The 24,653-nt window shown below is 35.9% G+C and overlaps 2 protein-coding genes across 3 annotated transcripts; one reads left to right on the top strand and one right to left on the bottom strand.

The window, feature by feature from the left end:
* Nucleotides 1–221: 221 nt before the first annotated feature.
* On the top strand, nt 222–5,664 carry LOC144968433 (uncharacterized). 2 transcript variants are annotated; one of them, XM_078906783.1, is made up of 3 exons: nt 222–336; nt 1,113–1,169; nt 2,017–5,664. In XM_078906783.1, exons 1-3 carry the CDS (start codon nt 277–279, stop codon nt 2,068–2,070), a joined length of 171 nt encoding a protein of 56 aa, XP_078762909.1. In that variant the 5' UTR covers nt 222–276; the 3' UTR covers nt 2,071–5,664. The 2 variants fall into 2 exon arrangements, with proteins under 2 accessions (XP_078762909.1, XP_078762908.1); XM_078906782.1 differs by having other exon boundaries at nt 302–336.
* Nucleotides 5,665–12,083: 6,419 nt separating this feature from the next.
* On the bottom strand, nt 12,084–24,510 carry LOC144969649 (uncharacterized). Its single transcript, XM_078908790.1, has 4 exons — nt 24,340–24,510; nt 14,648–14,901; nt 13,751–13,883; nt 12,084–12,823 (listed from the first exon to the last, which is right to left on the bottom strand). Exons 1-3 carry the CDS (start codon nt 24,374–24,376, stop codon nt 13,770–13,772), a joined length of 405 nt encoding a protein of 134 aa, XP_078764916.1. The 5' UTR covers nt 24,377–24,510; the 3' UTR covers nt 12,084–12,823; nt 13,751–13,769.
* Between the last annotated feature and the right edge of the window lie 143 nt (nt 24,511–24,653).

Here is a 24,653-nt window from a genome sequence, read left to right as displayed (position 1 = left end):
CCACAAGACCACATAGCCGCTGAAGTAAGGCACTTATTGGAAGAAACATTAGATTGAATAGCATTTCCTTTACCTATTATTGTTTCGTCATGTCATATTTGGCGATTCATTCTAGTACAATCATAAAATTCATATTTTTTTGCTGCACAGGATAGGTATAAGAATCAGCTTCGTACATCACATATCTAATGGAAAAAAGTAATGAGAGTACTTACTTGGATGTTTCTTGATTAGAGTTGATGAAAAAGTAGGTGACTGAAACTGGCGCTCATCACCATGGACAGCAAAAAGGAACTAAAAGTACCCAAGTTAACAATTGTTGATGCCATCAGTCCAGTAAGTTGTGGATCAAATTGACACGAGTATATCAGAAAATAAACAGATGCATGATGTCACAACAAAAACAACAAAATGATACATTGAAAAAATATTATTTTAACTTTAACTGAATTTTGCATAGTAAAACAAAGGGGGCCAAATGACCCCCAAATTAGGAAATAGGACTTTCTATTTTAGAATTCTTTTTAAAAAAACATCTTAAAACGATTCTTTTTAATATGTAGCACTGCAGCATTATATTGCTTTGTTTCATATTGCATGTTTGAGTGGGTGTATGTTTGAGTGAAAGTTGCGAAGTTACTGTTAATTCAGAAAAGTGAGTGGAGCAGGCACTTATGTTAATAACAACAAAAGATGAAGTTAGTAGGAAAGTGCAAGAAGACAATAGAGAATAAAAATTTCGCGGCGGTGACGGGGGTTTGAATTCGCGACCTTACTGGTGCGACTACTCCGCCTGGCCGGGGAGAGCGTGACTCTACCGTATGAGCTATCCACGATCGTGGTTCAAACCCACGCGAAACTTTTATTCTCTATTGTCTTCTGGCACTTTCCTACTCACTTCATCTCTTGAAGTTACTGTTAAGCGCTTTGAGCTTGTTGATATACTGGGTAAGGCGCTATATAAACATTATTATTATTATTATTATTATTATTATTATTATTATTATTATTATTATTATTATTATTATTATTATTATTATTATTATTATTATTATTGAAGACAGTTATTTACCAGGTTAACAAATAATTTTCTTTCTTTTTTTTTTTAACAGTTATGTGGCAAAATGATTTTGGTGACAGAGCGATTGACTCCCATGCAAACTTTTGGTGTAAATCCAAGAAACTTGATAATCCTCTTCTCCACACAACCCCCCCCCCCACCCCCCACTCTTGTACCCATTCCCCAACATATAAATACACGATAGCACACACGTACACACGCACACACATAAACACACACACAAACATATTCTTCCTCATCCATCCAGCAGTGATCAGACTGTTCATTGCTGGTAGAGAGTAGTATTAGATAAACCGGCGCCATATCCAGGCCGGGAAAAGCGATTATTTGTTTGTTTGGTTTTTTTTTTTTTTTTGTTCTTAGTAAGGGGATGACCTACAGTTTTTAATTCGTCAATATTGCCTATAATTATATGCCGTTTGCATCTGTAGTTGAATGATAACAGTTACAATATTAATATCAATGATTATGAGTTAATCTGCCTGAATGATTGAATCTTAGATTTTCAAATATATATTGTTTTATAGGCAAATTGAAATGTCTATGAGAGCGTTCCTCGCACTTCCTCGCGATATGGAAGATCGCTCAACAAATATAATATATTATTTTTGTTATTATTCAATGCGAGAAAATGGGGGGGGGGGTGTTTGTTCGTTTGTTTGTTTGTTTGTTTTTTGTTTTGTTTTTTTTTGTTTATTTTTTAATTTTTTTTTTTAACTTTAAAAACTTCTTTTTTTTATTTCATTTTTGTATTAAATATTTGACATAAGCACAAATTTCGATTTTTATCTCAAAGTCTAATCATTAAAGGCTCTGAATCTATGTTTGTCGGGTATGGGTTTGGCATGATTGAGATCCCTTGGACACGTCGGTGAGATCCTATATGGATGCTTTATGTATCAAGTGTATAATTTCATATTCATTTATCTTTGCAGAAAAAGACTACTACTGAATTGCATGAACGAACTCGCCTAAAAAGTCAGATATAATGCAATTGGACGTGTCAACTGCTACACCTAAATCGACAATGTTTCCTATAAATCCTTTCCGTAATCAAACCAGCACAGAGATACCAACTGCTCAAAGTATTTCTATTTTTGCAATTATCTTCGCAAAGGTTGATTTCATCCTTACTTACTCGTTAATACCCGTGTGCATTTTTGGGCTGATTACAAACCCGATCAACATGGCGGTGTTTTCCAAACTGAAGGATAAAGATGCAGTTAGTGTGAGTCTACTTGGTATGGCCATAGCTGATTTCATAGTTTGCGTTACATCATTCATTGGAATAATGGCTGAGTTGGACGAAATCCAACATTTACTCATGGATCGCCTGTCTATAAACCCAAGAGAGATGTCATTCTTGTTTGTTACATTTCCAAATACACATTTTGGAAGAGTTACACTGACATTATCAGCTTTTATTACATTGGAACGATGCCTTTGTGTTGCGATGCCCTTAAAGGTCAAAACAATGTTTACAGGTAAAAGATGCAAAATCATTGTATTCTTTTGTTTTTTGATCAACATTTTGCAAAGTGTGCCCAATTATTCCTCTTACAGTTTTGTGTGGCGATTCTACCCACCTCTCAATAAATCAATTTTAGGTTACACCAAAAGAAAAATCAAATATTCAAATCCAATTGTCATTGCATATTTTTTCTTCATGTTCGCTCTCATAGTTATTTGCACAGTAATTCTTATCGTTGTACTTAACAAGAAAAAGAACTGGAGACAAAGTGTGACAACCACAACATCTACAGGGTCTAGTCAAGCATCCTCAAAGGAATTTAAAGTCATAAAAATGATGGTTATGGTTTCGTCAATATTTATTGTTTGCAATCTGCCTACTGCTGTCCTCTACATTGCATCTGTAATAGATCCCGGTATAAGTATGAGGGGATCAAATAAGTATCTGTACCTTTTACTAGCCTTTATTGCTATCCCAGCTCAAACTATTAACTCGTCTGTAAACATAATCATTTATTATCTATATAGTTCAAACTTCAAAACCGTTTTTGACAATATGTTTAATATTCGAAGGAAGAAAGAAGTGGAAGCTGAAGGCTCACGATCGCAAACAAAAATAAACCAACTTAGAAAATTAGTTTTCTTCGACACAGGAGTTTTGAATAGTGGATAACGATCCAATATGGGCCCATGAGTGAAGTCGAAGGTATGCCATTCGTGAAAATAGTTCGTAAAGTTTATAGGGTCCATATTGTTCATCGTTATTACAATATTTATTGACTTGGTCAAAGGGCTTCGGGATATGTATTATTTTTTAAACAGCAAAATAACTCTTAGACCTCGGCAGCTTGATGTTATTGGTAAACCCTGACATCACTATTCCATCCATTAAAGCCGTGGCTTATATATGTCGTGTTTTCCATTCCTAAATAAACTTTTTTCAATGTGAACATCGACAAGGACACACTCCTGTCAGAGAATTTGAGAGTGGAAAATATTCCGCTAGAAGTACTTGTTTTTTAAAAAATGAACATTTTTCTATCAGGACAATGTTTGTTTTTATGTGAGATGTTTATAATTACCAATGTGCACATATTTGCAAGTCGGATAACCGAACGTAATTAAGGACCAACATTCTTGTAATGGGCATTATATTATTGTGTCAGTTTCAGAGTATTTCCATTACTACAATGAGCCCATAACAATATGGGTTGCCAAACCTCAGATAAGTACACGTCGATAATTATAATTATAAGAACGTTTTAATTTTCAAGTGAAAGAGCACTCTTGTTGTCTCGAACGTGATGTCCAATCTTGTACCATAAGCGCTCGATTGGCAAGAATCCGGGGGACTCTGATGGCCAATGTAATAACGCGAATTTCGTTCTTCTAAAAAGCTGCCACAGATTTCTCCGAAGTGCAATTTGAAGTTGTCTTAAAGCAAAACAGTTGATTCTTCATGATGATCTACTGTTGTAGGGATAATGTGAAACCGTAGGAATTTGTATTATTAATCATTCTTTCGTGTTCCTTCTTTCGTCTTCTCTCAAGAACCAGGTTGATTTAAATCGCATTTTCCCCATTTTAATCTCTTTAGAGTGGGAAGGGGTGGGGGGGGGGGGTCTCGGTTTTCGCTGTTTACTTCCCCTACTCACTTTTTTTTATTGAACTTAGAGTAGATAATGTTCAATAGTCAAATTTCTCGGAAAAACAGAATTCAGTTATGTAGAGAGTTTTTTTAATATAACCAGCAATTTCAAGTCTACATATGAGATGTCCTTAACAAAAAGCAAAAAACTCCAGAAATCGTATGGTGCCCTTTAGTCTCCGTGTTTGATGCAAAGCGACGGCTTGGTATGAAAGTTACCTATTTTAAAAGTAGAGTTCGTACCTAACCGACACATTGCGTGAAACAAATTCTGAGTTCTTTTGGGGGCTTTTAACCCGGCAGCTTGCGGAGGGAATTCCAATATTTATTGACATTGCGTTTCGCTGAATATCGGTAAGGATAACGTAAAGTTCATACAAGCAAACATTCTTCGTTAAGGTTTTATAATATCCCATAGAGTTTTGGAACTAACATGAACCATGTGGTTAAATTGGAAAAGCACCAAACTGATGTTGAATCTGGCTCGGTTCCGTTTTACCTTAAGTTTATAGGCTTCATTGTCAATCTAACTGTGATAGAAAACACTTTGTTAAGACTAGCGCCTTAATTAGAATGTTGTAATTGTTAACTGGCCATGTAAGCGCGATAGGTTGAGGAAACAAACTTATGAAAATGTATACGTCGATATACTGATATTCAATTGAATATGATAAATGTGTTTCATAATGCTTCAATTACTTCATAATTAGAAGACATCTAACTTCTATGCCATGGCACAAGACCGAAGGGCTAGAGCTCAGGTGGTCGCTGGTTCGGATAAACTTCATAATTAGGAAACAGAATGCTATTTCGTACATTACAAATCTCTTGCTTGGCGCACTCTTTTCACTAGCACTCTTACATTATCCCATACAGCCAGGTACTAATTCATAATGAGTCGAATGTAATGCTGTGTGAATTATACGTTGTTTAAAGTCTCCCTTTAATTTTGATAAGATTGCTTACTCCTTGATTTTTAAATGTGCTTATAATTATATGCTTGGTTATCTATTTTTTTATTGTCACCTTATTAGAGTTCCTCCTCAAAAAGATGGAATTCATTGATTAGTTCAAACTATCTCGTTTGAAACCTCTATTATTATGCTAAGAATCCCCGACAGATATTCTGTATACATGTTATAAATCTTTTGGTAAATAAATGTAGCCAATGTAAGTAATATTATTATTAGATTTACAGTATTTCTAGTGACTTTACCTAAAATGGCAAAGCGCTTAAAGCATGGTTTTCAACATAGATGAGCGCTTGCGGCCACCGAATAATGCGCGGATAGAAATGATTTACAATTATATCGTTCATATAATTATCACTAGATCTAGTCTATTTGTACCACAATCTTGAGGGGGAAAATTCTTAAAGACTTTAAACGATATTAAATCAAAAGCATATTTTCTGACGAATATTTAAAATGAGCTGCACATAAAAAGGTTAAAATGCAATAACAAAGTGTCCTGTGTTTTGATTTTGTTTGGGGTTTTTTTTTTAAGTGTTTTACAGCGCTTACAACACATTTAGGTTATATCAGCGCCAGTAAAAAGGAAGAAAATGGGATAGTAAAAGGTTCTAGAATTACAACTAAAGCACTCAAGAAAAGGTAAGACAAAGGGGAATTGGTTCAAATAGGAAACTGGTGTAGATTCCAAGAGCACACTATCAAACTACTTAAGTTTGAGATCACCTAAAATCTCATCCAGACACAAGCACGGGTCCCCACTAAGAGGAATACACTCGAATGTATACAAATCAAATAATATAATATGTAAACAAAACACAATACAATGCATTACAGAGAGATGATTTACAAGAAAAAAAATTTCATCTCTCAAAACTATAACTATACATTCGACTGTTTCCCTCCCCGCCAAGGAACTCTGGCCAGGGTCAGGACAAAACTAAGTAATCTCATTCCAAGACAACGACAGGAAACAATTGGAAAACGGGTATGAGGGGATAGAAGACACAGCATGTACCTCCCTACCCCTTATGGGAGGTCAGGATACCCACCCAGTTTTGTAATTTTGGATTTACTGTTACTGTCTTATATAAGTGTAACAAACGTCATATAAAAATCTGATAAGTCACGTACGATGCAGATGTCCATTCTATGAAGGAGTGTAATGTATGATGGAGAGATATTTCAGCACCTTAGCAGCGATGGTATTTGATAGAGAAGGGGAAGCAATAGGCATTTTAAACTATCAAACAACCCATCGCGGCATCTTAAAACAACACAAGTAATTCAGTAATATAAGCAAATGTTGTCCTCCTGTATGAGTAACGTCCCTTTATTTTCAGATAGATTTTTTTTAAAGATTATTGGTTAAAATTGCCTTCGTTTATAATTTTTACATATTCATCCTCTTCTCGGTATTATCTTCTATGGTCTTTTTCCTAGTTTGAACGAAATGATTTAGGCGTTACCCGTTTTGTAACACTGAAAGTAAAAATATAAGAGCGATCTCTTGCTCAAGTTAAAATGCAATGCCAAAAAAGGATTCAGACCCGAGGTATCTGGTTATGAAACACTAATTTATCACGCAATCGCCATTTAAAACAAAAATGTGTCCCAAAATAATAAATTTAGGTTTTATTCCGTTTTTACTGCGAATTACTTTATAGTTATTATAGTATAGCAACGGAGATTCGATTAATCGATAATTTGTTTTGGTTCACTTAATCTTAATAATATTTAGCTTTTTTTTAATTGAGCCATTATATAGAGCAATATCCACTAAACGTGCTCAACGCGCTTTACAAGGGGCCCCTTTGGCAACAGCAACATTTAACATTTAGGACTGGACGACATAACGCCTGTTAGGCGATATTACAATTCGCTGTTAACGGCCAGGTACTCATTTTACACTTGGATTCAGTTAGTAAATGTGAGTAAAGAGCCTTTTCCAAGGACTCAACTATGTACGGAGCGAGGCTCGATCCCAGACCTTCCGATCCGAAAGCGAATGTCATAACACAAGACCATATAGCCACATACATATAACGTTCCTGTCCTCAGCCAAGGTTTCCTTAATTTTCAAAAGTATTGTGAAAAAATGGTATCTGGAAATGAATACAACAAAAACCGTGAGTACTCACTTTCACCTCGACAACAATCAATCAATCAATCAATCAACAGCTCTTCTACGCGACTCTAACCCTAATACTAAATAGTGATCTTAGACCGGAGCCTCACATAATATAAACAATACATTTAAATTACTGCAAACGAATTACACAGACGGAACGGAATAATATTTTTAAAAACTAGCTATAACATTGTGTGTGTGGGGGGGGGGGGTAGTTCAAACTTTTCTCAGAACATTTTCCTCTCTATATACTACATTGTTGCTGAATGTTGCGCTCCAGTTTGGTCACGCTCGTCTTAAACTGAAACATTAGATACCCTACTGAATAATTATGAAGACTATCTCAGGCATCTTAAAAAGTGCACCAACCATGACTGCCTGTGATGTGTGCCGTTGCCCCTACCCACCTAACCTACTTCGAGAAGCGGAAACCCAAAAACAACACCAATGCATAGCCAACTCCGCAATCCTTACCCATTCCCTCCCTGATGCATAAGAGAAGCGTTGGTTGTGTGTCGATGTTCGATCACCATCGGCCGTTGTTTCTCGAGATTAATCTGTCCGCTTTTGATCCCTCACATGCATTTTCATTGTTGAATTTTCGATAATAGAATTGCGAGTAGCTCTAACGTTGAAAAGCTTTGCAACCTCAGCTACTTGGCCGTTTAGCCATGAATATGGTCAAATAGACGGACTCTCTCTCTCTCTCTCTCTCTCTCTCTCTCTCTCTCTCTCTCTCTCTCTCTCTCTCTCTCTCTCTCTCTCTCTCTTTCTTTTTTTTTTTTTTGGAGGGGGGCTCAGATGCGGTATGTTTTCGAAAGTAAATATTTGTAATCAAAGTAATTACATGATTTCACAAAGATATTTTTTTTTTTTTGGTTTAAAACATAGGGTAACTTGTAAACAGTTGAAGACAACATGGTAATGTTCAATCAGGGCACGTTGGTGCAAAAGGGTTCTGTTTTGTAAGAACTTGAGATTTCATGATTGTCCCGGTTACACTGTATATAATTCCTTCTTTGCGTCATTTCCGAAGTCGAAATATCAAGTTGTCCTTCAAAAATGTTCATCATCCCCGATATGACTGACGGATTAAATTATAACTAAGCACTCATGTGTTTTAATAAACACTCTTTTAGAATATATAATATTCTTGACTTTAACACATAGTTTAACAATAGTAATTAAGCCTATAAAAATGTAAAGTTACTTTTGTACATGTGTATATAACTGAAAAGTGGAGATGAGATGTGACCAAACGACACTATAATTTTCAAACAACACATACATCACCAGTGAGCCCAGAGTATTATTTCTCTTTTTTTTTAACTTGGACATTAATATTGCTCAAGTTCTACTAAATGTTCCCAAAGCGCTTTACAATGGATTCCAAACTAACAGCAACACCAAACCCGTGAGACAAGGCAAAACGGTTCCTTTGTTCGGACGTGAATCGAGTGGTCGTTCTATCAGTGTATTATTCTGCATCTACATTCATCTCACATTATACACTACCCCCCCCCCCACACACACACACACACATATATATATATATATATATATATATATATATATATATATATATATATTATATATATATATATATATATAACACCAGTACCACCACCACCACCCCTTTCCTTTAGCAAAAGCGCTCGACATCTATTACAGAAGGGAGATAAATCGTGTATACGTTATGGATTCATACTCTACGAAGAGTTATTTCCCAGTACAGCTATTATTTTATAATATTATAGTGGTTAATTTCACATTTATATGTAATAATACCAGCGAATTAATTGCTTCGTTGCAAATTGCTATTTTTTTCAAACGTGACTGGTTTGTTACAACTATAAACATGCTACTGACCGTGTCACAAAGGTGTTTGTCGGGGTATACCTCACGTTTAGACTTGAAATATGTATTAATATTATTTATATGTCATTATGTATATGTCATATGTCATATTATCATTTATATGTAATAATACCAGCGTATTAATTGCTTCGTTGCAAATTGCTATTTTTTTTTCAAACGTGACTGGTTTGTTACAACTATAAACATGCTACTGACCGTGTCACAAAGGTGTTTGTCGGGGTATACCTCACGTTTAGACTTGAAATAAAAGCATGATTTATAAAACTGGTGTTAAACACATGCTTTCATTTTGGTGAGTAAGTAGTTTTTATTATTTCTTTTAATCACCTTTCCTAATTTTGAACATTTTCGCTTAATTCTCAATTGCCCTATTGGACTTCATCCCGACATGTAAGCGGTGTGTCACAAATAGTCTGTAACCCAGACCAGAATATAATATCTATCTATCTATAAATATATCTATCTATCTATCTATCTATCTATCTATCTATCTATCTATCTATATATATATATATATTTTTTTTTTTTATTTTTTTTTTTTTTAAGGCTGGTTTTCGAAAACTCGTTATGTTGATTTTTCTACTTTTTGAGGGTTTCCATCCATGAGATAAATTGAAATATATGTAAACTTTATTTTAAGCATCCATGAGCAAAAGAATTTTCCTAGATTGGTTTGAATTTGAAGTTTAAATATGAAATAATGGTAGACGGAATGAGAAATTTTAAGGGGGATAATCCTCAATGTCTCAAAATTGGAAAAGACGGAGTTAGGGAGTTTTAGAAACCCACTCTTCAATATATATAAATCGAAGGAATAAATGGCTTCTGACCTTCACCTCTTAAAACATTTTCCGTACCCTGCACCGAACGGAAGTTGTATTGAATTTAATGAATTCTCAACTGCACCTTTTAAAATAATTTTCCACGCATACAGTTGGGTAACCATAACTTGTTACGTCACTTATAATTTAATGTTTTTAAAAAACAAACGGGAGTAATACGGGAGTTTGTTTGTTTGTTTTATATTTTGTTGACACTTTAAATCAAACTAAAATCTGCTTCTAATCTCCACTTCCCTGGAAACTATATTATCTCTTCTGATATTTTCATAGTTACTGACTTTTTCGATGATTATAATATAGGAAATTGTACAACAGAATACAGTTTTTGACGAATATTGAATAATTCGTAACCTCGGAGAAAGGCCTCACAAGGTCGGGCTCATTCCTCAGTCCGAAACTCCAATAAAGCTTTTTAAAAACTTGAGCATTTTTATAGAGCAGAATCCACTAAACGTGCTCAAAGCGCTTTACAAGTGGTCCCGGACTATCAGCAACACGTACCATGTAGAACGAGACATGACGCCTGTTTAGCGATGTTTTGTTGGGTTTTTTTTTCGTCAGAGACAACGCTGTTGACGGTCAGGTACTCATTTTACACCTGAGTACGGTGAGAGATTGTGAGTAAATAGTCTTTCCAAGGACTCAACTATGCGCTGAGCTCGAACCCAGGACCTTCCTATCCGAAAGCGAGTGGACTCGATGTTATGCTGTCCATAGTGGGACTCGAATCAGGAACGTGAAGATCAGCACCCTACCTGGTCCTTTTTAGTGAAGGATCCAAATCGGGTACACAAAAAAAAACAAAAAATACAATCTCTTTCTAGTTCAAATTCAGAAAACAGCGTGGAAGAGGAAAACAGATTTTTCAAAAGGCTTTTTTTTAAATCCCAACATTACAAAAGATTTACCCACCCAATATTCAGCAGGTAAATTACAGGAAGGAGAGAGCAGAGGAGGTAACTCCTAACCATTTTTCCAAACAACAACTAAAGAAGAAATGGGTTTGACACTCGTTATCATTCTTTGGTTCCAAATTGATAATCAAACTTCAAATCAAATCAAATTCTTTGCGTCAGAAACAATTATATTTCTTCGGCAACTTGTTCTCTAAGATTAAACAATACTTGCAATTCTATGGGGGTCCCAATAGATCAGTTGGTCGAGCACTCGCTTCACACGCAAAGGGACCAAGATAGATCCCGGGTGGTCAATTTTTCTGACCCCCCCCCCCTCCCCCTGTCCACCCAGTAGTGAATGGGTAACAGAGTCTGTTAGATTTGGCGGAAAGTACTTTGCGATAGACTAGCTTCCTATCCAAATGATAGCAAGTAATTGCTATTGTCCGTTTCACGCCACAGAAACCGGGATAAACTCCGGCTCCATGGGCCTAATGGCTCTGAAGGACTACAATTCTATATATTACAGTTAAAACATCACCCATGGTTATGGAATTGTAGAGAGTGTCAAAATCATTTCCCAGAAATAAGACCTTATTGTTTTGTTTTTGTTTTTAAGGGTTTTACGGCGCTTGCAACACATTGAGGTCATATCAGCGCCAGTAAAAAGGAAGAAAATGGGATAGTAAAAAGTTCTAGAATTAGAATTAAAGCACCCAAGAAAAAAGCAAGACAATGGGGATTTGTTCAAATAGAAAACAGATGTAGATTCCAAGAGCACACTATCAAAGTACTTAGTTTGAGACAACCCAAAAGTCTCACCCAGACACCAGCACAAGAGGAATACACTCAAATGTTTGCAAATCATATGTTGAAGATAAGAATGAAAAAAAAAACAGTACAAAACAGAGAGATGATTTTCAAGGGAAACAAAAATACCGTCTCCCAAAACTGTAACTATACATTCGACTGTTTCCCTCCCAGCCAAGGACTCAAGCCAGGGTCGGGACAAAACTAAGTAATCTCATTCCAAGACAAAGACAGAAAGCAATTGGGAAACGGAATCAAGGGGATAGAAGACACAGCAAATACCTCCCTGCCCACTCTGAGAGGTTGGGAACCCCACCCGGAAATAAGACCTTAAAAAAAGAAGCAAACAAACAATAGATGTATAATGATTTATTTTTTTTATTGCATATTATTATGACATAGATTAGTACTCTCATAATTCATAAAAATACTTCAACAAATTTTTATGGTATTAGCTTTTTTTTTTTGTCTTATGTCACAATAAAATCATAAATATGATATAATGTACGCATATACTCACAACATGGGGCTGTGCTCATTCATAGTTATAAAAAACGTAAGCTTTTATAAAGCGCAATATCCACTTAAAGTGCTTAAAGCGCTGTACAAGGGCCCCCTGACCAACAGCAACAGTTAACACGTAGAACGGGACATGACACCTGTTTGACGATATGATATTTTTCGACAGAGATAAAGCTGTTAACGGCCAGGTACTCCTTTTACACCTGGGTAATATGAGAGAATGTGAGTAAAGAGCCTTTTCAAAGACTCAACTATGCGCCTTTCAGAACGGGACTCGAACCCAGGACCTTTCGATCCGAAGATGAGTGTCACACAACACATAGCCGCACAAATACAAACACACACACGCACATACAAAAACACACATATACAAATACACACACACACATACACACAGAGGAACATTTTAAATTAAGACAAAAACAGTATGTTAATTAAGTAGCGATGGATGTCCTGCCAAAAACCGTAACAATCCCCTTCTTTTTATTCTCGCCGGGGTCAGAGGAACTTGTATTATTTAACATCAGAGGTTTAGAGTCATTCTTTGATTCATCATCGGATAGCTAGTCTGATGCTGGAAAATAGAATGTTGGATAGAAGTGAAGAGTGGTTAAATTGGAGATATAGATAGATAGATAGATAGATAGATAGATAGATAGATAGATAGATAGATAGATAGATAGATAGATAGGTAGATAGATAGATAGATAGATAGATAGATAGATAGATAGATAGATAGATAGATAGAAGTAAATAGATAGGTAGATAGATAGATAGATATAATAGATAGATAGATAGATAGTAAGATAGTAGATAGATAGATAGATAGATAGATTGATAGATAGATAAATAGATAGATATAGATAGATAGATAGATAGATAGATAGATAGATAGATAGTAGATAGATAGATAGATAGATAGATTGATAGATAGATAGATAGATAGATATGTTAGATAGATTAGATAGATAGATAGATAGATAGATAGATAGATAGTAGATAGATAGATAATAGAGATAGATAGATAGATAGATTAGATAGATAGATAATAGATAGATATAGATAGTAGATAGATAGATAGATATGATAGATAGATAGATAGATAGATAGATAGATAGATAGATAGATGATAGATAGATAGATAGATAGATAGATAGATAGATAGATAGATAGATAGATAGATAGGTAGATAGATAGATAGATAGATAGATAAAATCAGGAGAACAGATTGTTTTCCCTCATAAGTTAAATTAAAATACACTCAGAAAACGAGTAACAAACATGGGATAAACATACAATCTATAATAAATGAAATCATAAGAGACAGTGGCTAAGACAGTTTAAAAGTGTGACATGAAAGTTTTTATAATAATAATAATTAAGTTCCTTCTTTCTTTTGAAATTCAATTTTGAATAGTGAAAGGTTTAACTTGGAATAACGATTCAAACTTGGCAGTCCAATAGTTTTGATGTGTGTACTTTTTCATTAACTCACTCTTACCATAAACATCTTCCACGTCCTAGACAGAGCGGTGCTTGTCTAACCATCTTGCTACCTTCAGACAACTCTCAATCATTGGCATCTGGGGTGTTTTGAAATCTATTGTATCATCGTCATTTTCACCGTCACAGTCCTGGAGATATTATATAAATAATAATAGTAGCTGTCATAAATGTGAAAGTAATCACAGCATTCGAATAAATGTTTGGTTGATAGTAAAGATGTTAATTCACACATATTTTTAACGGGGAAAAAATGAGGCTTCAAATTTTGATTGTGTTAAAATCAACATTGAGAAATTAGATTGAATTACTTGTCTTCGAAATGTTCTGAGCTCAATAATAGACACCAAATGGAAGGTGACATAACCACGTCCCTTGGACAGTCATCTGAATGTAAACAATGTTACTTGTTCTTCACGCCGGATTAGTCTCACCATCACAGAAAACTATGTAACGTAACCTTTATAGTCTGATTGAGCAAATCTATTGAGAACTAATCACACAACTGGTGGTTAAAAACAATGACAAAGAGCAGAGTGATGTCAAATTGATTCATTCAATTACTTTTAAGTTATATCTGTAACAAGTGGGATTGAGGGTGTGTCACAAATCCCACGTTTTGATTTGTCAAAAATCTACTGATTAAATTATTTCTAGCTTTGAAAGATGTGTTTCATTCACATACTCTGTTTTTCTACTACACGTAACACTGATAAATACAAAGATTTAATTTTTTTTTTTACAACTTTACTTATAAATGGAAAACAGGAAAATTGCATTGATGTTTTGTTTTGATATTCATTTTGTACGGGGTGATTTGTCTTATTACAAATAAATCATTTAATAAGTTTCAGACTACTTTTCACAGCCCAGTCCAGACCCATTCACCACTTACGTCGGCAATAGTTGAATTGAAAGCATCAATGCTACTGGCAGTCATCGTGCTTTCTTCGGATGGTGAGCCGTATTCATTCAAACAACTTGTATCATTCATGCCCATAACATCGGATAGCTGGTCGTCATCAAAATTAGTAACGTCCTCCATGTCTACCAAATTAGATGAAAGACTGGCACAGATAGAATCCATTGCCTCCTCATCGATTACAGGAGGTGCCTCGTAAACATCCATGTCATTCAAATTTGTTGATTCTGTGCAAAACAAAATGTCGACAAATGACATATTAGCTAGACCGCAATCATCAATTTTTAAATTAGGATTTATCTAAAAATGTATTCTTTATATATATAAATAGAGAGCGCAATATCCACTAAACGTGCTCAAAGCGCTTTTCAAGGGGTCCCTGGTCTACAGCAACATGTAGGACGGGACATAACGCCTGCTGGCGATATTACATTTTTTTCGGACAGAGACAACGCTGTTAACGGCCAGGTACTCATTTTACACCTGAGTACGGTGAGAGAATGTGAGTAAAGAGCCTTCTCCAAGGACTCAACTATGCGCCGAGCGAGGCTCGAACCCAGGACCTTCCGCTCCGAAAGCGAGTGTCATACCACAAGACCAAATAGTGGCACAAATCTAAATTTAAAAAATGAAATTTTATTTAGAGCAATATCAACTAAGGGGGCTCAAAGCCCTTTTTTACAAGGGGATCCAAGCCAACAGCGACACGTCTCATGTAAGATGAGACATGACGCATGTTAACCATAATTGCAACGCTGTCGGGTATTCATTTTACAGCTGAGTGTGGTGGGGGGGGGGGATGCGGTGTAAATCGACTTTTCCAAGGACTCAAGTTTTCGCCGCCCAGTGGGAATCGAACCAGTGACTCTACCGATCCGACGGCGAGTGTCATACCACAAACAAATCCGATTTAAAAAATTGTCAATGTTTTTATTATTGTCTCCAGGGGCTTGTGGAGCCTAATAAAAAATTAAGTGCTGAGAATAATATGTCAAAATTTGTCAACTTCAGATGACTACAACACGAAACTGTTTGCCACGACGTAATAAGGAAGTAAAATTGCCGTCACAATGATGTGACCCATCGCTTTAAAAAGGTCTGATATCGGAGTGACCTAGATGCTAAAAATTACAATTTTAGCTAAAATGTGAAACTTAGGTCAATCTCAGAAAATGTATGTATAGACTCATTAAGTGTTAAAAACTAAAACTTCATTTTATAACTACCATTCACTTTTTGGCAACTGTTCCACTCGACACAATACCATTTTGAAGTGAAGGGTTATATATACGGAATCTAGAAAAATTCGGAAATTAACGGCCAGCATTATTTTATATTTTTACTTTATTATTCATCAACATGCCTAAGTTCATCAAACGAATTTATTACTGTGTATTATAACATAAACGAAATTGCCTTTAATCGAAATAACGTTTAAATCTAGATATTCTAGATTATGGGGATGGATTGTGTAGATCACAGCATGCAGTATGGTCTTTGTTTCGTAGCAAGGAGGTATCGAGCTCTTTAAGCAAGTAACCTTGCCCCAACTTACTTATGGCGCTAAAATGCGGTTAACGCCTGGGCTATTCCAGTCCAATGGTAGAAATACGCCCTTAAGAAATATTTTCCATTGGAAATGACTGGTTGTTTCTAACGTTGAATCTCTTATTTATTATCATTAAAATCTAAACTGAGAGAGTATGCGGTAAGGACTAAGGGAGTTAATTTCTGACATTTTACACGGTTTAGTCCCTTGATTGGAGACCAATCCTTTCAACACAACGGCCAATGTATCGAAAAAACGCTAGAAAGAAAAAATTGAATGTATGAAAGAGATAAAATCGGAAAACTGGAACAGGACTTATCAAAACTTATCCTCCAATCACGTACCATCATATCTCTTTCTATCTATCTATCTATCTATCTATCTATCTATCTATCTATCTATCTATCTATCTATCTATCTATCTATCTATCTATCTATATTATCTATCTATCTATTATAATTTTTATTATTATATTATATATATTATTATTATTTTATTATATTATTAAATTTTATTATTATTATTATTATTATTATTATATTATTATTATTATATATTATTATTATTATTTATATTATATATTATTATTATTATTATTTATTATTATTATTATTATTATATTATTATTATTATTATTATTATTATTATTATTATTATTATTATATTATTATTATTTATTATTATTTATTTATTATTATTATTATATTATTATTATTATTATTATTATTATTATTATATTATATTATTATATTATTATTATTATTATTTATTATTATTATTATTATTTTATTATTATTATTTTATTATTATTATTATTATTATTATTATTTATTATTATTATTATTATTATCATAATTATTATTTAAGCGATCCTCCGCCTCGAAACGGGGGGTGGGGGGGGGGGGGAGGGGAGAGAGAGAGAGAGAGAGAGAGAGAGAGAGAGAAGGAGAGAGAGAGAGAGAGAGGGGGAGAGGGGGGAGAGAGAGACTGCTTGTATGTGCATTGCAGAAGGTGGGAGCTAAATAGAATAAAGATATAAATGTGTGTGTGTGTGTGTGTGTGTGTGTGTGTATGTATATGTATGTGTGAAAGAAACATGAGGGAGACTAAATGAGAGCGAGACTGGTAGATATAGAAAGGGGGGAAATGAGGGCGGGGGTGGTGCAAAGAATAGGTAGGGATAGAATAAGAAGCCCTTCGTTTCAAAAGAAGTCAATTCAAAAGGGAAACATATTGACCAGTGAGATTGCAATTTTAAAAATGGGACTAGTCAAACCATTTGTTGCATTGTTTCCATTTTGTGTCAGTTGACAGCTTGATGAGGAGGGGGTGGGGCTTAATTTGTAATGACATACATGAGATCATGTAATTGAATCTTCTTGTTTGAGCTGCAACCTCAAGCTATTTAGGACATGTCACTAGTTATCACAACCCCTTGTGGTCAATTGTCAGCTATTAAACTCTCCTCCCCTTTTTCACCCACATTGCTTATATTATTGTCTCAAAAACCACCACCCTCCTTCCACTATACAATGAATACATCTCTCTCTCTCTCTCTCTCTCTCTCTCTCTCTCTCTCTCTCTCTCTCTCTCTCTCTCTCTCTCTCTCTCTCTCTCTCTCTTCTCTGTGTGGTGTGTGTGTGTGTGTGTGTGTATGTTTGTTCTGCCTTCTGTCTCTCTCTCTCTCTCTCTCTCTCTCTCTCCTCTCTCCTTCTCTCTCCTTCTCTCCCCTCTCTCTCACACACACATACACACACACACACACTAATGTAGAAAGTTACAGTGCATTTAGTTCAAGGGAAGTAACCGTGGATGGTGAATGTCTGACTTCATCGGCATACTCTCTAGCTAACTCCCAAAATGTCCAACATTTCAGAAGAAAATCGATGCAACGGAACATTTCTATTTTAGTATACGGTATTTCAATTCGAGTAATGTTCATTCGAAAGATAATCATTTGTTTACCGTGATATGTAAACTTTTAAGTAGAAATATATATATATAAAACTCTGCAACATTACTTGTGCCATTCAAAAAATACAAACAAAAAAAAAAACCAAAAACAGCATATATAACCAAATACCTAACCATCAATTTTAGAATTATATTTCAAACACTAATGCAGGAGCGGGACTCGAACCCAGGACCTTCCTATCCTTAGGCGAGTGCCATACCACTACACCGCATAATAATCTGATAGACGCGTTGGGCCACATTTATCATAGTGTTGTCTTAACGTGCTATTCTTCCCAAGAGTAATTCATTCAAATATTAAATGACCAGTATCATCCACTAAGACCATCAATTATTATGTCAAAAAGAAGTGGTCGCCCTTTCTCTATTTCAACGAAAACAGAGAGACACCGAAAATCTTTTCTGCCGTCCAGTATTAGGTTTTATAACAACAAGCAATAATCATTCTATATAATTATTTCTCATTTTTACTTTTTAAAAATATAAATATTAATTTATTAATTTATTTGTTTTGCAATCTTTTCAATTTTCAATTTATAGTGACAGTTTTAACTATTTTACAGTGTTGAAATTATTCATATTATAAAGCGCAGCTCTGGTTATAGAGCTGCTCCTTTTTTATATCTATACATTGTGGCGATCTCCGTTTCCTACGAACTACGAAGACTTACCACATACTGCTGACTGCAAGACTACTGTACACAGCAGATCAGACAAAACGTAAACACGAGAGAACTCATTAAATTTATAAAGTTCACTACACATTGCTTTCATTGTTTGTTGTTTCCAGTAAAGTAGATGCTACATTGGTGACCCCGACTTAAAACAACTTAAGAGATAGGTATATATTATTATTATTACTATTTACCAGTTCAACTCTTCACAAGAACATAATAATAATAAACATGTCTATCGACGCCGTAGCATTGAAATTGCCCACATTCTGGACCACTTGTCCTTCAGCGTGGTTTGCACAAAGCGAGGCACAATTTGCCTTACGCGATATAGCAAGCGATGAAACAAAGTACTACTATGTAGTGGCTGCCTTAGACTCAGACACAGCAACTAGAGCCCTTGCTATTCTATCATCACCACCCAAGGAAGGTAAATATGAAATACTGAAAAACTTCCTGCTGTCTGTGTTCGGCCTTTCGGAAACAGAGAGAGCGGAATCTCTACTCAACATGAATGGTTTGGGCGACTTAAAGCCATCTGAGTTAATGGACAGGATGTTAGTGCTCCTCGGCAAACACAAGCCCTGTCTGCTCTTCAGACAGTTATTCTTAAGACAACTTCCAGCAAACATCAGACTTCCATTAGCAAATTCGTCCAACCTGGATGATTACAGGGCACTTGCCAGAGAAGCTGACAATTTTTTCTACGCTGCTCACTCAAACTCTAACTCCTTTTCAATTTCTCATACTACTTGTGAAGTTGACACACCAACCATGACCAGTGAAATAGATTCCCTCTGCTGGTACCATCAACGGTTTGGTTCAAATGCCCGTCGATGTGCACAAACATGCAAACTCTTCAATTCATTCAAGAAAAACAAGAAGAACCAGGGAAACGCCAAGCCGGGTCAACAGTAAATTCTGCTGTCGACCCGGATTCTTACTCAGCCAACGCGCCCACATCAAAAAATATCCAACTCATCGTCGTCGATGAAAATTCAAACCGACGCTTTTTAGTAGATACTGGAGCTCAAGTATCTGTCACACCCGCCTCTGCACCAGACAAAAGCTTGGGTTCCTCTGATCTCGCATTACAAGCTGCTAATGGTTCTACAATAAAAACATACGGATGCTTCGAAACTAACATACGTATTGGATCGCGTTCATTCAATGCACGACTTATCAAAGCTGATGTCAAGCGTCCCCTACTTGGAGCAGATTTTCTACGTCATCATAATCTGCTTGTGGATATTCGTGGTCGACGCCTTATCGACGCTGAAACGTTTTCGCACGTACCTTGTTCAGTAAGTTCAGTTTGCGCAAACGCCGAACTCTCACCACTCGAGCCGAACTGCAATACATTCAGAAAATTATTGAATAACTATCCAGAACTACTTCAACCAACATTTTCAACGGCAACTGTGAAACATGGCGTGCAACATTTCATCACAACCAAAGGTCGCCCAGTATTCGCACGTGCTCGTCGCCTGGCTCCAGAAAAACTCTTGTGTGCAAAAAAAGAATTTTTGGAAATGGAGAAAATGGGCATAATTCAAAAATCAAAGAGCCCTTGGGCTTCCCCATTACACATGGTCCCCAAGGCTGATGGCACGATGCGTCCCTGCGGAGATTTTCGTCGGCTTAACGACGCTACTATACCAGATCGATATCCTGTCCCACATATTCATGATTTTACAGCAAACTTAGACGGTAAGATCATCTTCTCGAAGATCGACCTTGTCAGAGGATACCACCAAATTCCAGTCGCTCCAGAAGACGTCCCAAAAACGGCAGTGATAACCCCTTTCGGCCTTTGGGAGTTCTTAAGAATGCCATTTGGATTAAAAAATGCAGCACAAGCATTCCAACGTTTAATGGACTCCATTTTACAAGATTTAGACTGCGTATTCTGTTATTTAGACGACATTCTGGTTGCAAGTTCAACTGAGGCAGAACACATGGAACATCTCAAAATCGTATTCGAAAGACTTAGAAACCAAGGCCTCGTTATCCGTCTTGAGAAATGTCTTTTCGGTGTGAGATCTCTTAACTTCCTTGGCCATCACATCTCGCATTCTGGATCTGTCCCAGTGGCGACAAAAATTGAGGCTGTAAACAATTCCCACAACCAAAAACCATCAAGTCACTTCAAGAGTTCCTCGGGATGTTGAATTTTTACCATCGTTTCATTCCGAGACTAGCTGAAATACTTCGACCCCTATATAGTGCTTTGAAAGTCAAAAAACAATGTCAAGCACTTACGTGGACGCAAGAAATGTTGAAAGCCTTTACTGACGGTAAAAATGCACTAAGTAACGCTACAATGATAGCCCATCCTTGCTTGAACTCACCCCTCGCTTTAACGTCTGACGCCTCCGACCAAGCTGTGGGCGCTGTCCTTGAACAACTTAATCATCAAGGTAATTGGGAACCATTGGCATTTTTCAGCAGGCAGTTACGTAAACCTGAACAGAAATACAGTACCTTTGATAGGGAGTTGCTTGGCATTCACTTAGCCATCCGTCATTTCCGTTTCATCATTGAAGGGAGACAATTCGCTATTTTTACTGACCATAAACCATTAATCCATGCCATGTCCAAATCAACTGAACCATGGTCAGCTCGTCAACAAAGGCACTTATCTGCCATATCCGAGTTCACAACTGACATTCGACACATTTCTGGAAAAAACAACACTGTCGCAGATTGTCTCTCAAGAGCAGTTACAAACTCAGTCTCAATTGGCATCGACTATCAAGCTATGGCGGAATCCCAAGAAAATAGCATTGACATACAGGCTTACAAAACTGCATTAACAAGCCTCAAAATCGTCAAAACATCCGTTGACTCGGGTCCAGAGTTAATTTGTGACATCTCAACTGGCTACCCAAGACCTATCGTTCCCACCGACTTCAGAAGACCGGTTTTCGAAATTATTCACAATATGAGTCATCCTGGAGTTAAGGCCACAGTCAGACTTATCAGCAAGAAGTTTATCTGGCATGGTCTTAAGAAAGAAGTGTCAGCATGGGTTAAGCAATGTCACAACTGCCAATCTTCGAAAATTCAAAAACATATACGAGCACCGTTAAAAACATTCCATGTCCCAGGAAAGCGATTCTCACATATAAACATTGACGTTGGACCATTACCTCAGTCAAGGGGGTTCACCCATCTCCTTACTATAATTGACAGGAACACCCGATGGCCTGAGGCAATACCGTTACAAACCACAACAACAGAAGAATGTGCAAAAGCCCTGATCTCCAATTGGATCTCGCGGTTTGGTATTCCTGTTGATATAACTTCTGACAGGGGCTCACAATTTACATCCACGCTATGGAAACAGATGGCCAGTCAACTTGGTGTGCAGATTCATCACACAACTGCGTATCACCCTCAGTCCAACGGCATGATTGAACGATTTCATCGGTCCTTGAAATCATCCCTCAAAGCTCGTCTAATAACTCCAAATTGGGTGGATGAGCTACCTTGGGTTCTGCTTGGTTTAAGAACTGCACCTAAGGATGATATCGGTCATTCTTCAGCTGAATTAGTATACGGAGAACCTTTAACAATCCCTGGAGAGTTTATACCTGACCATCCTTCAGACTTCCACGCTAAAGACTTTTTGGCAACCTTTCGGCAAAACGTGTCCCTTCATTCACCACGGCCAACACATCATCACGGCTATCATCAAACAAATTTACCCAAGAACTTGATGTCAGCGAAATATGTTTACATCCGTGTTGACACCCACCGAGGACCCCTTCAGAAGCCGTATACAGGTCCCTATGTTGTCATAACCCCTGGAGATAAACAGTTCCTGATCGATGTTGGTGGCAAAGCAGAACGGATTTCGATCGACCGACTTAAAGCTGCATTTGTCGATTCTACGCAACCAGTTTCCCTTGCCACCCCACCTCGTCGTGGACGCCCACCGAATACGTACAGAAAGTTATCGAACAGAAACATACAAAACTCCCGTACTGCTCCTGATGATACTAACGTAGTGCCTACTAAGAAGCTATCTCGCTCAGGACGTACCATTAAACGACCTCGGTACTACGAAGATGACTAGTCCGTGTTTGGGGGGGCATGTGTGGCGATCTCCGTTTCCTACGAACTACGAAGACTTACCACATACTGCTGACTGCAAGACACAGCAGATCAGACAAAACGTAAACACGAGAGAACTCATTAAATTTATAAAGTTCACTACACATTGCTTTCATTGTTTGTTGTTTCCAGTAAAGTAGATGCTACAACATCCTATTTCCATTGTATTTTTATCTTATTGTGTAAATTATAACACGTCTGTACAAAAAATTTCCTTTTTGGGATGCAATAAAGTAGTATTATTATTAGTAGTATTATTATTATTGTTACCCCCAAAAAAAGTAGTTCTTCAAAGTCATTTGACCCATGAAGCCGGAGTTTATCCCGATTTCTATAGCATTAAACGGACAATAGCAATTACTTGCTACCGTTTTCATAGGATTGCTAGTCTATCGAAAAATACGTTCCGCCAAGTTCAGCTATTCAATCACTGCTGGGTAAACAATAGGGTTAGTAAAACATATCGTTCTATTTGACATTGGTCCCTTTGCTTATGAAGCGAGTGCTCTACCAAATGATCGACGTGCATACCAAAGTCCCTGGATAATAACCACAAGTCCCAACATACATTACCATATAGATATTGTGTAGGAGTTGTATACGGAAATTGGGCAAAAACTTGATGGTGATTCAGAAGGTGTTTTCCAAATAAACTTTCTTTTCACCTTTTTTAAAATTCTCGCATTAAAATTTTATGACTCAATCTGCTTCTTAATCTCCTTATGAATAACACTATAATCTTAAGCCAAAGCACACCATATGCATAAACAAATAGATAAAAATGGGGGGGGGGGGTAATGAAGTTCGATAATTATTTTTAAGTGAATAATAATAATAATAACAGTAATAATAATAAATAATAATAATAATAATAATAATAATAATAATAATAATAATAATAATAATAATAATAATAATATAATAATAATAATATAATAATAATAATAATAATAATAATAATAGTAATATAATAATAATAATAATAATAATAATAATAATAATAATAATAATAATAATAATAATTAATAATAATATATAAGAAAAAAAAAAAGAAGAAGAAGAAGAAGAAGAAGAAGAAGAAGAAGAAGAAGAAAAGAAGAAGAAGAAGAAGAAGAAGAAGAAGAAGAAGAAGAAGAAGAAGAAGAAGGAAAAGAAAATTAATCATTCTAAAATAACAATAATAATAAAATAATAATAATAATAATAATAAATAATAATAATAATAATAATAATAATAATAATAATAATAATAATAATAATAATATTAATATTAATAATAATAATAATAATAATAGTAATAGTAACAATATCAAACTACAAAAAATATAGTACTTTATGAGTAACTTACCATCTAAGTTGACAGCTTTAGCAAACCACATGTCCATCTTGAAAATATACGCAACAATGTTCAGAGATATTTTTTTTTTAATTCGGGGAAGATTATCCCAAATTATGATCGTATTGCAGAGAAATCACAAACAGGTGTGAACAGGTCAAGTGATCACTGTAAACTGAATCAAAATTTAACTCAGGTGGACATCTAATGATTACATCAAATTGATTGGTCAAGCAGACTGACCAATGGTTATAACGAGTGGAGTGTGACGTCACAACAATCGGCTCACAGACCAGCACAGACGACTGTGTTATCTATGCAGACCA

Source organism: Berghia stephanieae, chromosome 3 (assembly GCF_034508935.2).
Source record: "Berghia stephanieae isolate SIO BIC M18660-M18661 chromosome 3, UCSD_Bste_1.3, whole genome shotgun sequence".
Lineage (NCBI taxonomy): Eukaryota > Metazoa > Mollusca > Gastropoda > Nudibranchia > Aeolidiidae > Berghia > Berghia stephanieae.
This window is presented reverse-complemented; position numbering and strand designations above follow the sequence as displayed.